This window comes from Rhinolophus sinicus, linkage group LG11 (assembly GCF_036562045.2).
Source record: "Rhinolophus sinicus isolate RSC01 linkage group LG11, ASM3656204v1, whole genome shotgun sequence".
Classification (NCBI taxonomy): Eukaryota; Metazoa; Chordata; class Mammalia; order Chiroptera; family Rhinolophidae; genus Rhinolophus; species Rhinolophus sinicus.
This window is the reverse complement of record NC_133760.1, coordinates 60,217,582-60,233,082: the sequence shown is the minus strand read 5'-3', so window position 1 is coordinate 60,233,082 and position 15,501 is coordinate 60,217,582. Positions and strand designations below refer to the sequence as shown.

Genomic DNA, 15,501 nt, shown 5'->3' with positions numbered 1-15,501 from the left:
ATATCCCCAAACTTAAAACCAGGCCTAGCTATACTGTAGGATAGGTGTTTTCGAAAGATCCCTGGAAGAAGTAAGAATGGATTTCTAGAAAAGCAAGACAAGGAATAACAGAAGAGAAACAGGATGTGAGGGACTAAATGTCAATTTTTATTGTGTTGAGTTTGCAATGGACAACCCAAGATAAGATGCTCAGTAGGCAGTTGTATTATATATAGAAGAACTTAAGAAAGATGGAGAGGAATATGGGTTTGAGTGACATCAAAGTGATTAGGCCTCCTCTCTCTCTCTCCATCCCAAGTTTTGTGATTAAAAAAGAATGACCTGAAAAGGGCTTTTAAAGGAGTGACGGACAGGACAGTGCTAATGACCATTTATTTTGTTAACTTTTGGGCCTCAGCCTGGCCCTGGTCCCACCCCTGGGACCAGAGGAAGAAGTGTTAGCAGCTGCCAGCCTCTCCCTCTCTAAGCTCCTAGACAAACGATGTGCCAGCCTGCTGTGGGCTCCTCCATCACCAGTGCCCTGCCTTTCCGTGGCAGTGTGCTGAAGGCTCCTTGGTCACTGAGTCCTGGAATGATAAAGCTGGAAGAGACAAAACACATCTTCTATCCCCCACTGAATAAGCTGGTGCCTATCGTTTTGGAGATACCTAGAAATAAAGCAAATAAAGGCAGCAGAGCAAAATTAGTATTTATTTCTTTTTGTTAGTCTCAAATTGAGCTTGAAGAAGAACAGAAATAAAACTCAACTACTGAAATATAATTGTTGCACTGACTTTATTCAACAAAATGTATGCAAAGTTATCAGCATAGCAAGCATTCAGCATTGTGGCACAATGAACAAGACAAGTTAACCTGGCCCTCAAGGAGCTTACATTCTAATGCGGAAAGCAGACAACTTCAAGTTGGGTAGATACTGAAAATGAATACAGCAAGGCACAAAGTATTTTTTTAAATGGGGATTTGGGAAGCAATCATCCAGTCTAATCTACAGGACTCCTTATGGAGGTAACAAGCTAATCTCAAGATGCTAGCTATCAACTGAGTCAGTGATTTTCATGTATTTTTGGAATTGATAAGTAGTTGGTTTCACGATAATTGAGGATTGTCACTGGCATTGAGTGGATGCAGCCAGAGATGCCATGTTTCCCTGAAAATAAGACCTGGCAGGACCATCACCTCTAATGCGTCTTTTGGAGCAAAAATTAATATAAGATCCAGTCTTACATTATATTATGTTATATACGACCGGGTCTTATTTTCCGGGAAACACGGTAGTAGAAGTCCTGCAGTGTATGGGTTAGCGCCATACAACGAAGAATTATTCTGTACCTATACGACTTTTTAATGTCCTGCCGGACATTTATTTAGGACCTACAGCTCGACTAAGAAATATAGTCAATCTATAATTTGTTTTGTCCTATTATCCTTATTTAAAATAAGGTACTTTCGCTCTTTCCCTTACCATATACAGATAAGGTATATGGTCTGTTATGACTTACCCTAATACTGGTCTTCATTCTAGTATCACCCATACTTCTTATCTTTCATTTTTCTGTACTTCTTTACAGGAAGCAGCCTCTGTCGACTCCTAAATTCAAACCTATTCACTATAAGTAGGAGTAAATATCTATTTCATGATGTCATATAGCGTAGTCATGCCTGAGCACTTATTTGTGGAAATTCAGTTTATTTGTATTACAAATTTCTTTCCTTCTGTTTCTCCATTATAGTAAGAGTTAAGGCAGTAAATTGATTTGTAAAGAAATGTATGTGTGTAAGTAGATTGTATTATCTATGAATCATCTCAGAACAGCAAAGGGGATGTTACAAAAAATCTGCTCTGAAAAAGGTGACTAGATCTGATTGGGTTTGTGTTGTCAGTAACTGGGAGTAGGGGAGGGTGCTCCTAGCATTTAGTATGTGAGAGCCAAGTGTGCTGAACATCTGGCAATACATCGGACAGTTCCTCAGTTAAGGAATTATTCTGCACCCTATACGAATTTTGAACGTCTCACACTAGACATTCGTGTATGACCTACAGCTCGTCTGCAAACATATATTTCCTCGTTTTCTCCATTTCGACAACCTGTCAATTTTGTTGCATAGTATCTTTATTTCAATTAAAACTATTTCGTTCTTATAGAAATAAGTATTAACATATGCAAACAAGTTATTGTATCACAAGTTTTTATTCTAATGTCCACTCATATCCCTGCTGTTTCATTTTCTCATACTTCTTTGTACAAAATAGCTTCTGATCTACTTTAAGTTCAATTTATTCATTGTAAGTAAAGGTAAACAGCTGACTACTTAATTGTCCTTTATTATAGCCATGTCCAATTTATGTCCCTTTTATGTTAATATTAATTTTATTTCATTTTCAATTTATTTCTAAAATTGTGTGTAGGTGAAGTGTATTACCACTGAATCTCTGCAACATGAGGGTCAAGACCAGAAAATGAAAACTCCAAAATAGAAACTACCATGAAAAAAAAAAATAAGTGAATGACAGTAACTATTTGTGGCAAGCCTCTCAGAAACTAACCCTACGCTAAAAAAAAATCTCTACACATTCGTTACTATGGAATCCTTTAAACTAAGGAGTTGTGGCACGCTGATCAAAAAAATCTGACTAATATAATATCTCTAATGCTAATTAATATTTGTAACATGTCTGCTGGAAGGCACAATAGCAGATTTTGGCGACTGGCATGGAATGTTGAAGAAGGAAATTGAAAGGAAAAGCCCGATTCAGAATAAGGAAGGAACTCTTGGTTCAGGCACTTCAACTGCTCTAAAGACTGTACTATAATTTTATACAATCCGTTAAATTTAGAAAAAGAAGCCCCTTCAGGTGCAAGGCCTGACTGAGGCATTATTCTCTTTGTTCTGATTCTATGCTCACCAGGAAACGAATCTCGCCTCCTTAGAGGGCCCATCCTTCAATAGTCTGGGCCTGTTCCTAACGCCTAACGCCTGTGAGCCTCATCTGCCACAGCCATCGACTACAGTAGGACTCAGGTTTATCAGTCATGCTTGTGTGACTTTGGTTAGTACAACTCAGTACTCCCAAAATACAGACATTTCGTGAAAGACGGACCTGAAAAAAGTCTGCTCTGGACTTCTACTGAGTAAGTTATAAATGTCTACTTTGCCATAATTAGGTAAAGAACCCAAATGGGCCATTAACTCCCGGTTGGTTGCTTCTCTCTGAGCCACAGTGGGCAGCTCTTTAAATTGAATTCCAGAGTCAACCTAGATGGAGTCCCCTAAATAAGTGTAGAGATAACGAAAGGTATGCCCTGACTCAGTTTCACCACAAAGGCACACTCCTGCAGCGATGTAATAGCATTTAAATTACCTTCATTATTTCCCCCCACATATTCCTAAGTATTCCCCCCCGACACAGAACTTTTCACAATCGTCCATCCAATCTGATGTCCTTATTTCAAAAGGCATTTTTAGATGTCTCTCCAATTTCCCAAATTCATTTTTTTTCAATTTAACTAAAACGAAACTATGCCATACAGTAAACTAAAAAAGTAGTTGGGACAGAAAGTTGCAATTACAGAAGTTTTAGCAATCAGTCTTTGCCAGTTACATTAAGACAGTGGTTCCCAAACTTTATGACACATTTGAATCCTCAGGGGATTTCAAAAATAACCGCTGCCTGGCTCTCACCCCCCCAAAACAGTGATTTAATTGGAACGGGGTTCATCTTGGATATTGGAATTTTTTAAAGTTTCCAGCTGATCAAATGTACAGCAAAGTTTGGGAACCATTCAGCTAAGGCACATTTGCTGACTACACGAGGAAATGTAAAATAGCGTATGTAACTATTATCTGGGGTAATCTGGTTTTGTAACTGAACCGAAGGGTGACGGCACCCGTGATGACGATGTAGTCGTCATTTCTAACTAATCACACAGGCTTTGTCTCCTGCGGTATATTCGATCACATATTCTGGGTAAATCTGATCTTTCTGAAAGATGACAAAAACGGAGGGATTCAACCTTGTATCCACACAGCTGTCATACGGTGGAGGAGGATGCGTGTAACTCTTTTGTCCTTCAATATACTCTCCAACCAGGACTCGGGCTACAAACATAACGATGTATTTGGGATCACACTGGCAATTGTTATGGGCAGAGATGGCATCTTTTGTGAAGTAATTTCCTAGAAATCATAATAATAATAAAAAAAAAAGGTTAAGAATTATAAAAGAACGTATGCAGTTTGAAAGATTATTTACACATCAGATGATGGGCGTTGACGAAGTATACGTCAACAATACCTTACTGATACTTACAAACTTTCCTTTGTACTTATAAAAACAGGTTTATTATACAAGTGAATGTGAACACGGTGTATAACCCTACTGAAATAACAGCAACAGTTGCTACTGTGCAGGCCTCATGGTGATGGGGAAAGCCAGCGGGTACCAGGACTAAGTGGTGATATCACAGTGGCCCCAGTCCATGCAGTTCATGCAGGGTGAGTTGAACTGTAACTGTTGAACCAAAGACATTCCAGCAGAGCCCATTTAATATAAGGGACAAAGGTCATTTACTACTGATGGGAGAGTCCTAGAAAATGTGAAAGGGAGAGATGTAGCATGAGCCAGCAGTTGACCCTGGCAGAGCTTGTCAAAAACAGATGATCGAGCCATCATCCTGAACTCTAAAACAACCTCTGCTAATCGCTGATGTTTCCTTACTCAGCAGACCGACAATTGCCTGACAAATTAAAATTTCCTAGTTTTGTCGTTGCCAGCTGCCTCCCTGCCCTTTTAAAGGAAATAAGTACACATTGCAAATTCTGATTTTCTATGCAGAAATTAATACATAAAATGAACCTGTATTTACAGTAACAAATGTGTTGATACTTTTTCATTTATTTTGTTTGTTCAACTACATTTAGAATAAAAAATAAGTCCTATTTGTCTTAACAAGCACAGTTAGCGGCTTCGTAGGGATTCTCACATCTGTTTCTATGCATTTACATACCTATACGCAAATATAATCAGTTTTATTTTTCATTTATTTGTTCATAAATAGGTCTATATGAATTGTTCTACAACTTTTTTTTCCACATTAGTCCTAGAAATCTTGCTATCTCAGTACAGCTAACTCCACCTTGTTCTTTTTAATGGCTGTATAGGATTCCATTGTATGGATTATCATATTTAATTTAACCACTCCTGTATGGATGAAAACATGGTTGATTCCACTTTTTTGCTATTACCAAAAACTTCTAAATAAGTGCTTCTAAAACATCCTGGTAAATATGCTTTTGAGAATCCATATAAGTAGTTCTGTAGAACAGACTGCAAAACTATAGGGGCTGAGTCAAAGGACAGGAGCATATTAAATTTTGACAGATACTGCAAATTGCCCTCTAAAAATTTTAACACCAACAATGAAGAAAGTCCTGTTTCTCCACTTCCTTGCCACTATGGATATTGTCCATCCTTACAATCCTGGGCAAAAAAAAAAAAAAAAAATACTGATTTGAATATATATTTCTCTGAAGACTGGTGACATTGAGCATCTTTTCATATGCTCTTTGGCATATTTCATAAGCTTTTTCTCTGAACTGCTTTTTCCTTTTTTTTCCCTATTATATTATCCAGTATAAAATCTTTTTCTTACCAATGTGTGACCAAAACAAGCCTATATTCGGAAGACACTAAGTCCACTGGGATCTTTTTACAGGGTTTTGTAAGATTTTATAGTGGGCCAGTAGGTAACTGGAAAATGACCATGACAAACAAAATCCATCAACCCACCACATTTCTACTTGGCCACCCACTCACTCCACCTCTGTCATTGCCAATGGCCCCAGCTCCTCAGTTTTAACACTTGCTGGGCTGAGAGAAAAAAAAAACACACCACTGTTTCTGAAATAAGACTAAGTGGATTCTGAGAAGCTCCTAAGGATAAACATACATGATCTTCAGTAGAGGAATTTTATGACAGCAACTCAAGCTACCCTAACACAGTTGTTCATTCTTTCAGATTCTGAGTTATATTCCAGAAAGCTAACCTTTCCAGATAAGTGAATTCCAGTTATGCATGTAAAAGGTATAAAGTAAATAGTATGGAGTTAACGTAAAAATAGATTTGACTCAAAGCAAATGGAATTAAATCGATAGACGGGAATTCCACCCATATTTTTCTTCAGTGTGCATTTTAATTGCTTAGTAAAGCCATAAAACCTATTTCAAACATTCAGAGACAGTTGTACATACGTTTTTAATGAGTTACTTTTATACTTATTCAATTCGTTTTTTCTTTTTCTATCTTGTAAGAAAGACTGAGTGATTTGATTCTTCGATTATTTTTGTTTATCAATGATAACCAAATGAAAGACTTATGAAGTCAGTGAAAAATGATTCTTTATATAGGAATTATAGATCTTTGGAGGATATCTTTACTTCTCTCCATTCAGAAAAGAGTAACCATTACTCTAAACAACTGACTTTTAAAACGAGGCGCCAGTTGTTTTTAAAGCGTGCTTATATAATCTGGAACCTACATTTGCTTAATTGATCCAAGCCTACACCCCAACCTTACAGAGCACTCTCCTAAGACCTGGACTCTGTTTTGTTGCAAATACTTACAGGGACTAGATCCCCTGAACCCCAACACCCCTCCATCCCTCTGCCACTACCTGGGTCTAGGCCACCCTCAATTCTCGCCTGGAGTCTTGAAACAACCTCTTAATGTTCTCTCTACCCAGCCTTTCTTCATTACATACAGTCCTCACGTCACTCCTTCCTAAAGCCATTGATGGTTTTCGGTTGCTCTCAGAAGAAAGATCCATCCCCTTAGCATGGCTTGTAACGTCTTTCAGGACCCGACCCCAACCTACCGCTCCCACCTCATCTGCTGTCACTACCACCACACCTGAAACGTGCTCTGCTATCCCTGGCCTTTGCTAATCTCTCGTCTTCATAAATCTAATCTTCTCTCATCTTTTTTTTTTTTTTTTTTGGCTAGTTAGCTTTTGTTTGTCCAACAGGTCACACTTAGATTTCACAATATGCTGATTTTCTGTAATCTACATGATTCATTTTTTTCATTCACTCAATATAATTTATGTAATGGGAAAATACTGTTGAAAACATTGTGCTGGGTGGGGTTTTTTTTGTGATTTTTGTATACATAACCATCTTTCATTGCCAGACGCACTATCTGTCTCAGATTTAGACTCACTGGAAGGAATATATAAGGAAAAAGAATCATGATCAGCTTTTGTTGACCAAAATAGGATCTAGAAACGCACTGCAATAAACAACAGGCTTTGTTAACTAGGAAAAAAAAAAAAACTGAATAAGACCGGAGAAAGGAGCCCTCTCTATGTTGAGAGGCAAAAAGAGTCAAGTTGGCTCTGACTCAGTCATCCAGGGGCTTCGGGCCCCAGCACACTGAGCCTGGCTAAAGTTGACAGGAGTCCAGCGACAGAGGGAAGCGTGTGTCTCACTTCCTGTGTAGAACACCAACGTTCCAATTCTCTGCGGATTCTTTGGGATATTCTCTATGGAACCCATGTTTATCTTCAAAAGTAATTATTTTTGTTTCTTTCTTTCTAACCACGTAGCATCTTCATGGACCTGGGCTGCAGAATCCTGGGAGGTTTTATAGATGTAATGCTGTGCAGGACCCCATATCTTAAATATGCTCCCTGGCCTTCCATGCTGCCCTTTTGTCCTCTTGAGTCCCATTGGTGCCACAACAGTCCTTTGCTTAGCTACTGCTCAAGCAGGGGCTTCTTTTTCTAATTTCACCTTCTTCTGCTTTTTATTGAAATCTAAGTTTTTATAATGTCCCCTGTAGAGTTGTATGGTTTTTACTTAACTGCTGTGGTTTTTATCTTCATTCCAGACTGGTCAGTGCTAGCACAAGGATATAGCTCTTATGAAGCCTCTTAACTAACCTGTTTTCCACTATTCTCCTCCATCTCCCCGATACCCGCTTTCCAAATTTGGTTTATCAAGCTGCTGCCCAGAGCCCTTCTATCTTTCCAGGCATATGCTACTTGCTCAGCACCCCTCAAACACAGTCACATACGAAAGCATGCAGATAACAGCCTCCCCAGAGTGGGTTCACACGTGCACTGGGGGCTTTGCTTTCCCTCAGAGAGCAGCAGTATCTTTGAGTCCTACCACTTGGCCTCTTCTAGGATAACTGCTTGACCTTTGTAAGAATATGGGCCCAGTGATTCACACCAGTCTCTCTAGCCAGGACTAGTAGCATCATGAGTGATGGGAATGGAAAGCTGACATTAAAAATAAGTACACACAAATCAAAAACCCCTCCTAATTCTCTGTAACAAGAGACGGGCCAAGGACCTTCACGAGGGAGGGAGGCACGGGAAAAAGGTGAAATTCCTCAAGAAGCACCTTGCCTGTCTGTGAGAACTGTACACTACATCCCAGCTGGACAAGGGTATTTTCTTGGCTGTCAACAACTCTCCCCTTTCACCAAGTTAAAGGAAAATTATAGCATGTGAGTAACACTATCAAACCATCAAAATATATTTCAGAGGGCTTCAGTACTCTTCTGTTTATAAAAAAGGAGAAACACACTAAGCTCTCATGTATGTCACCATCAGAGCCAGTTCTGGCCCAAACTGCGGACACATATATATGCATTGTATTTCCATTTTCTAACATAGATAAATGAGTTCTGACACTAGAGAGACTTTGAGAAACTGATGGATTTAAATTTCACACATGTTGTATTTCACTCAAGATGGCGACCCCACTTTCCGCAAACTTTTGGTAAGTTTTCGTGATGCCTCTAAACTTAATAAACTTATGAAATTCTCATCAAGTCATCTCCCAGCTTCAAACCCTTCATTAGCTTCTGATGCCCTGAGGGTCAAGTCTGAATTCTTGCCTGTGTGGCCATATTTTGCACCACTTGTCTCTTCCTCGCACGCTAAGTCTCCGAGGCAGATGAACCCCACTGCACGCCTTTCCTTGGGAACACCTCTCCAGCCAGGTTAGTGTTCACAGGTCCTGTTCTTTTCCTCTACAACAGCTGTATACTTGCAATCATTTAATTAATTATGTGAAATAATTAGGGAAGGTCATGCCTAGTGTGTTCACCACTGTGTTCCCAGCACCTAGCATATAGCAGGCACTCAAAGCATTTTTTGATGGACTGATTGGCTTCTTGCTTTTTTTTTTTTTTGGGGGGGGGGTTGAATTTAATCTTAGTTGTATTAGTTGAGCCCACTTTGAAACTTGGTAAACTATTACTTGTTCCCTTAAGATGAGAGATTCTTGGTTTTTTGTTTGTCTCTAAGAGTTGCGTGAAGGAGTTTAGGAGCAAAAAGAAAAGAGCTAAAAAGATTCTGTGTGAGAGCAGACTGGTGCTACTTTAGTCCCCAGGTGACCCCAGCGCGGCCTGAGATAAGAAGAGGCCTCTTCTCCCACCTTTGATTAAAATCCATCAGTGGCAATACAGGTGGCTTGAAGTGGCCACTTCAAGTAGCTTTGCAGGGATGGACATAGGTCAAGAAAAGCCATGGCCAGAACTGAGTAGCAATGGTAGAAAACATAGTCAACAAGTGAAGTACCCAGCAAGCATGTCTAAGACTCTTTGGACCACCCCCCTGGACTGCCAAAAAGAACCAAAAAACAAAAGCCTGGAAGACAGGAGCCAGGCTAAGGTACAGCAGTCAAATCCCAAGTCAACTTACCACTCGAATTTGGGCACTTAAGGTTAAGGTTAGCTTATTTTCTCTCCATGACTGTGAAAGCCTGAACATTCTGGTTCGTACAAAATAATCACAAATACCTCGTAACAGAAGCATGTATAGAGCTGAGTTATGACTCTACAAGCTAGGCTTCTCCATGTCAGCACAAACCTTTTCCATATTTGGTTTCAGAAGTTCCATGCAGGATCCAGTCAAAATTATTCGCACAGATATACTCCACATTGGTGCGGCCTACTGCACAAAACAACCTTTTTTCGTTTGTCTTCGTCATCTTCATTTTTCTCCTAATACAGGAAATATGAAACTTAACACCAAGAACATTCCTCTCCTACTCTGGTTAATAACATTACTCCCAACTATAGTCTAATCATCTTAAAATTTCATTTCACCAGCGTTCAGAATGGAACTACTAACATGAAGGCAATAGCTATAAAGAAAAATTATGATTAACTTTTAAATGATAAACATATGAAAACATTGAATTGTGAAACTAAAGCTGAAAGAGAGAAGCTCAAGTTTACACGATGAAAACTAGAGATGGAAGAAACTGCCGACTAATAAAAGAAACCAATGAAAATAAACCTTAAAGGGTAGCTCTTAACTAATCTTTTCAAACTTTACGTAAAGAAACTTCATCATGTGGCACCAACCTTTCAAAAGCATCCAAGAGCTCTGCGTTCTTGATCTTCCTTATCTTTGCAATAGTGGCATTTTTCATGGTTGCTTTAAAATGCTCGCTTATGTTGGTATATTCGGGATACTGGATATTGATCTCTGATAACTAAAAACATATAAACATGTGAAATAGGAAACATTTAAAGCATACTATGTCCACATGTGTGGCCCCCCTATACCATGGGGTATCCTTGCCAAACCTATGAAAGCAGGTGGGATAAGCTGGCATAGGTTTACCCATATAGCAACTCATTCTAGTGATGAATTAGCTGGTACTGGGCCTACCTGTTCAGGCTGAGTTATGGCTAACAAAGCATTATGCCTAATGTCAAAGGGAGGCCCCCCCGAGTTGTCTGATTTAGTCCAGTGACCTAGAGAGTTCTTTGTCTCAAGCCAGTGCAGGGGCAGAGGCATTGGAGATGCCCATGGAGCCCAAATAAAGCGGCGTGCACCCCAAAATGGAGTACGATGTGGAGAGTAAACAATATAAGAAGACTTGCCCCAACCAGGCTAGTCTGTGACAAGGTGAGGCATAGTCTGCGTATCTCCCCTTGAAACCATCTGTATAACTCCAACTAATGAACAAGTCACTTTTACTCTCCGCATTTCAGGGTGTTCATCCATAAAGTCAGATACTAATATCTATCTCACAGGGTTGTTGTGAGGCCTGCCCAAATGACATCCTGTGTGGCTGGACTCTGGAAACAACGGGGCTCCCTGCAGAGGGTGGTCACCTTCTGGGGAAGTGACACACTTGATCACCATTTAGATGTCTGCCTTTGCATCTTGATCCAAGAGTTTTCATTCTTTCATTCGAACAAATACACACATCTGTAGCAAAGTACCTTTCCCTACCTTTAAATAATTCCCCTAGCAAACAGTAAAAACCAAGTACCTCGTATTTTTTCAAGGATGGGGTGGGAAAGTTCCGCAGATCAGGAGGTGTCGCAGTTAAAGGCTCTGACTGGATCGGCGCCGGCTGAGGGCTACAAATAAGAAAGAGTAAGAATTCACTTGGTTCCCCATCCCACATGCCCAAGGGATTTTCAGCCAGTAAGCAAAGGTTTCTCAGAGTTTTTCTTTGAACACATCCCTGCATATTTGTGATACAGATGTACCAGTCACCATGCTTTTAAAAAACGCAGAATTATTCATTCTTTGGTAAATTAATTAAGTACGATTTCCCCCTTCATTTAAAAGGTAAAAGCATGGGTTCTTTTTTATTATATTTTTCCTCAACCTTCAAAGGTCCTAATGGATTAGAATTGAGTGTGCCTTGCCGCTTCTTTGTCAAATGACAAACATTTAAGTATTAGGGGTAATAGAAGAAAGAATCCTGCTACCTATGAACTGCCTTTCAGGGTAACCAGACATAAGGAAAAATTCTTTTTTACAGACAATCACAGCTATTAATTACAGAAGAATTGACAGAATTAGAAAACCAGTATTTTGCAATCCCTAATGAAATAACGAGTCTCAACAGTGATCATGACTAGCTACGAAAACCATTAAGTGAAAGATCAGATGAGAAAGATACTGGAGGAATTAGACTGAAATGACCTGAACCCACTTTCCCATCTTTATCACTAAGAACAGGAAAACCAGACATTATGTACCTCTTAATAATATGTGACAGGAAGTGCAAAGCACCACTCACAAAGTACTCTTGACCCAAAATGGAACCTGGAATCTAATCAATCCTCTAAATCTAACCATCAATTCACAGAAGTTACATTCAAATGACCCCATGAGGATACAATTTGCTACATTTTGAATTTGGGAAATTCTTTTTTTTTGTCTTGTTTAAGGAGGGCACAGCTCACAGTGGCCCATGCGGGGATCGAACCAACAAACTTGGTGTTATCAGTCCCACGTCCTAACCAACAGAGCTCACCAGTCACCCCTCGGAAATTCTCAAGGACAAATCACCTCATATCTTTAAAAAAAAGGTTGAGGAGAGGAAACTGATAGATTAAAAGAGGCTTAAGAGATAAATCTAGCAAATAAATGTATATACCCTGTTTTGATAGAAATGGGAGTAAATCAATGGTAAAAAATTTTTTCAGGCAATGGGAAAAAATAGAACATGAACTGGGTATTAGATGATATTAAGGAATTGTCCATTTTGTTAGATGGGTTAATAGTATTATATGTTTTTTAAAACTCCTTATCTGTTAGATATACCCAAAGTATTTACAGTGAAATGATATGTGTGGGATTTACATGAAAACGTTCCATCCAGCAAAAGAAAAAACTTAGAGAAAATGGTGGAGATAAATGAATCAAGAATGATAAAATACTGAGTCATTGAAGTTGGTATTCTCACATGACCACTCCCACCCCCACGTACACAGAGATTTATTATACAATTTTCTCTACTTTGTTTAACTTTGACATTTTCCATAATGAAACATTACATGTTTTAAAACGCTTTAAGGAAAAACTTTTTAAAGGTTCCCTTGTGTAAAATGAAGATTCTTTTGGAATGAGAGATTGGCCCCCATCCCCCCTGAATTGGTCTCGCGCAGAGCAGATTACATCGCTTTAAGGTCCCCATTCACAACAAAGTGTGCTACAGTTCATGTGTCTTTGGTCGGACTGTGCAGGATAGAAATCACAGCCCTCATTCTATCCTAAGGCAAATGTGTCTCCTCTGGGCCGGTGACAGTGAGTGATTCATTCACTCACTAGCTCTTCACTTAGTATCACTATATACCTTCACTATGCAAAATACCTCAAGAGCTTCGAGGAGCTGATCATTGTTGCAGGAGAGGAAAGAGGGAGAGCTGTGCCAGGGAAGACAGTTACACGAATAACTGTATTTCAAGGTAGAGGGGAGAACTACTATAAGGGACTTACAAAATGTTACTGGAGGGAAAGGGAGAGGATTGGGGGACAGTCCCAAGTAAAGTTTGCACGGGAAAGTGGCATTCGGGGTGGGCCAAGAGAGATGCTGAATTCATATGAGGGATGGGGAAGATGTTCCCAGAGGTGGGGAAGAGCAAACGGAAAAGCACGAGGCAACTATGCCGTGGAAATTATTGATAGACAATCAACAGACGCCATGAAATATTTGGAAATGCTGCAAACCAATATCTTCCCTTGGAAAAATACATATGCACAGAAAGAATCATCCAGCCTGAAGTTAAAAAGGCACACAAATGTGGAGAGCTTCTGCTGTGCAGAAAGGCAACAAAGTATGGTCTCACTGGTTTCAACCAAATGGGAGTGTAAGAATTGTCTAAAAGTCAAAATTACAAGTTGCTTTAAGGAAATACAGTATACACAAAATTTTGTTAAGACATCCTGCCAGAACCATTTGAAGGACTAAGTAGCTGCTACAATGATCTCATTGAGTTGCCTGAATGAAAATGACACTCCCTTCTGGTCCTGCTCTGCTAAACACGTAGCACTAACTCAAGCAGTTACTTCTATTGTCCATTCCACCAGATGTCTGGTGTAAGCTCCAACGAGGGCGTGAACTGTACTCCTCCCGCCATATTTTCACTTTATTCATTGAATTTTAAAAGAACTAGAAGGGACCCTAAATGGCTAGGCCAATCTGACTCTATTCTTGGGAGTTTTACTTAAGAAATTCAGAGAAAATTAGAAAGCAGTGGCAGAAGGTAAGGCGGAGGGGATATGAAGATTGCAATTCTGAGGTTAAAACTGCCAAGCATTCGTCATAGAAAAGTATTAGGAGATATAAGCATAGAAATAGACATAAATATCTCTGGTGACTGAGACTGTTAACTGCAGGGGAATAAAAATAAGGAAAGCAGCTGACACTGACTGACCAGCTTGCCACGCTGGCCACCGTTCTGAGCGTCCCGAGTGTATTCACCCAGCAACCTTGACAAAGGTATTATTTTTGAGCCCATTTTATAGATGAGGGGTTGCAGAGTGATTCATTTGTCCAAATTCACACAACGAATGCGTAGCAGGCAGAATCTGAACCAAGGAATGCAGATCAAGAGCCAGGGATGGTAACCTGGCCACAGGCAGGGACCTGTGGACCAGGCCACTCAGGTTCTAAAGCAGAACTGGAACAGACTCCCATTCCCGAGGCCCTGATACAGCTCCGTTCCCGCCCTCACATTCCTGCGAAATGTTTTCCTCACTACACCCTATTTACCCTTTCAGTAACTTCCCTTTTTCATGCAATACCTTAATTCTTATAACCAAAAGAACCTAATTAGAACGCATTGATTTTGCACCTGCCTTGAAATCTGTTTTACATCATTCAGGGGGGGAAAAAAATCCAAGTCCAAAAATGTTCATAAACAATGTCAATTTTACTGAGTTTCATGAGCAGACAGAGGAGAGAGTTACATTGAATCCCCCACCGCAAAATTTCCTTTCAAAAACCCCTTTTGTCAACTTTAGCTTTCTCCAAATCCCCTTGCTCAGGCAGCTACCTCAACCTGTTTTTCATTCCCATTTCTTTCTCAGTTTCCCACCCTCAATAAAATGTAGGCTACACAGAACTCACAGCAAAACCAAACCCAGTGCATTTGATTATTTCCCAGGCACACCCCATTAATCCAGCCATTCACAGCAAAAGAAGCTGAGGCCCACAGCAGCTCAGACTGGCCGGAAGTCCCCTGTGAGTTACAGGGGAAGACAGATTTCTTTTTCCACTATTCTTTCCGTCACAGATTGCTGCTTAAAAGCACCTTACTCATAGATAATGCAAAAGGACACTGCAATGCAACGCAACAGGAACATTTCAAGAAAACAGGCTCCGGATTCATGAGTGACTCGGCGAGATCAGTGTGTGACCATCTCAAACACCTGCCAGCAAGCAGTGCCTCAGAACACTTACTCTAGTCCACTTCTAATTTGCTCCACGTCCTGGGCAGACACAAATACTGGTCTTCGAATGACACCTCTTTGGGTCTTGGATTTGGTGTTTGTCTGAATCATCCCTTTAGACAGAAAAAAGAAAACCAGTAGGAATGAAGAATTAGTCCTAGAAAATGAGTTGTTGTTATTTTTCAGAGGCTAGTGACATAGCAAGTATTTGTGTCTGAACTGTACATGTACGAATAGAGACAATCCTGTTGGATGGAAATTGCTCATGATAAAAACTTGTTA

At 39.9% G+C, this 15,501-nt stretch overlaps 1 protein-coding gene across 1 annotated transcript in view; it reads right to left on the bottom strand.

Moving 5' to 3' along the window:
* Positions 1-755: 755 nt before the first annotated feature.
* Positions 756-15,501, bottom strand: part of ZC3HAV1 (zinc finger CCCH-type containing, antiviral 1) — a 47,468-nt gene continuing 32,722 nt past the window's right edge. Inside the window, exons 10-14 of the mRNA XM_019750407.2 lie at positions 15,230-15,332; positions 11,300-11,390; positions 10,380-10,510; positions 9,880-10,013; positions 756-4,176 (exon numbers count right to left, since the gene is read on the bottom strand). Of these exons, the coding sequence (XP_019605966.2) occupies positions 3,914-4,176; positions 9,880-10,013; positions 10,380-10,510; positions 11,300-11,390; positions 15,230-15,332 (722 nt within the window). The 3' untranslated portion in view covers positions 756-3,913. The remainder of the gene's footprint in view (positions 4,177-9,879; positions 10,014-10,379; positions 10,511-11,299; positions 11,391-15,229; positions 15,333-15,501) is intronic.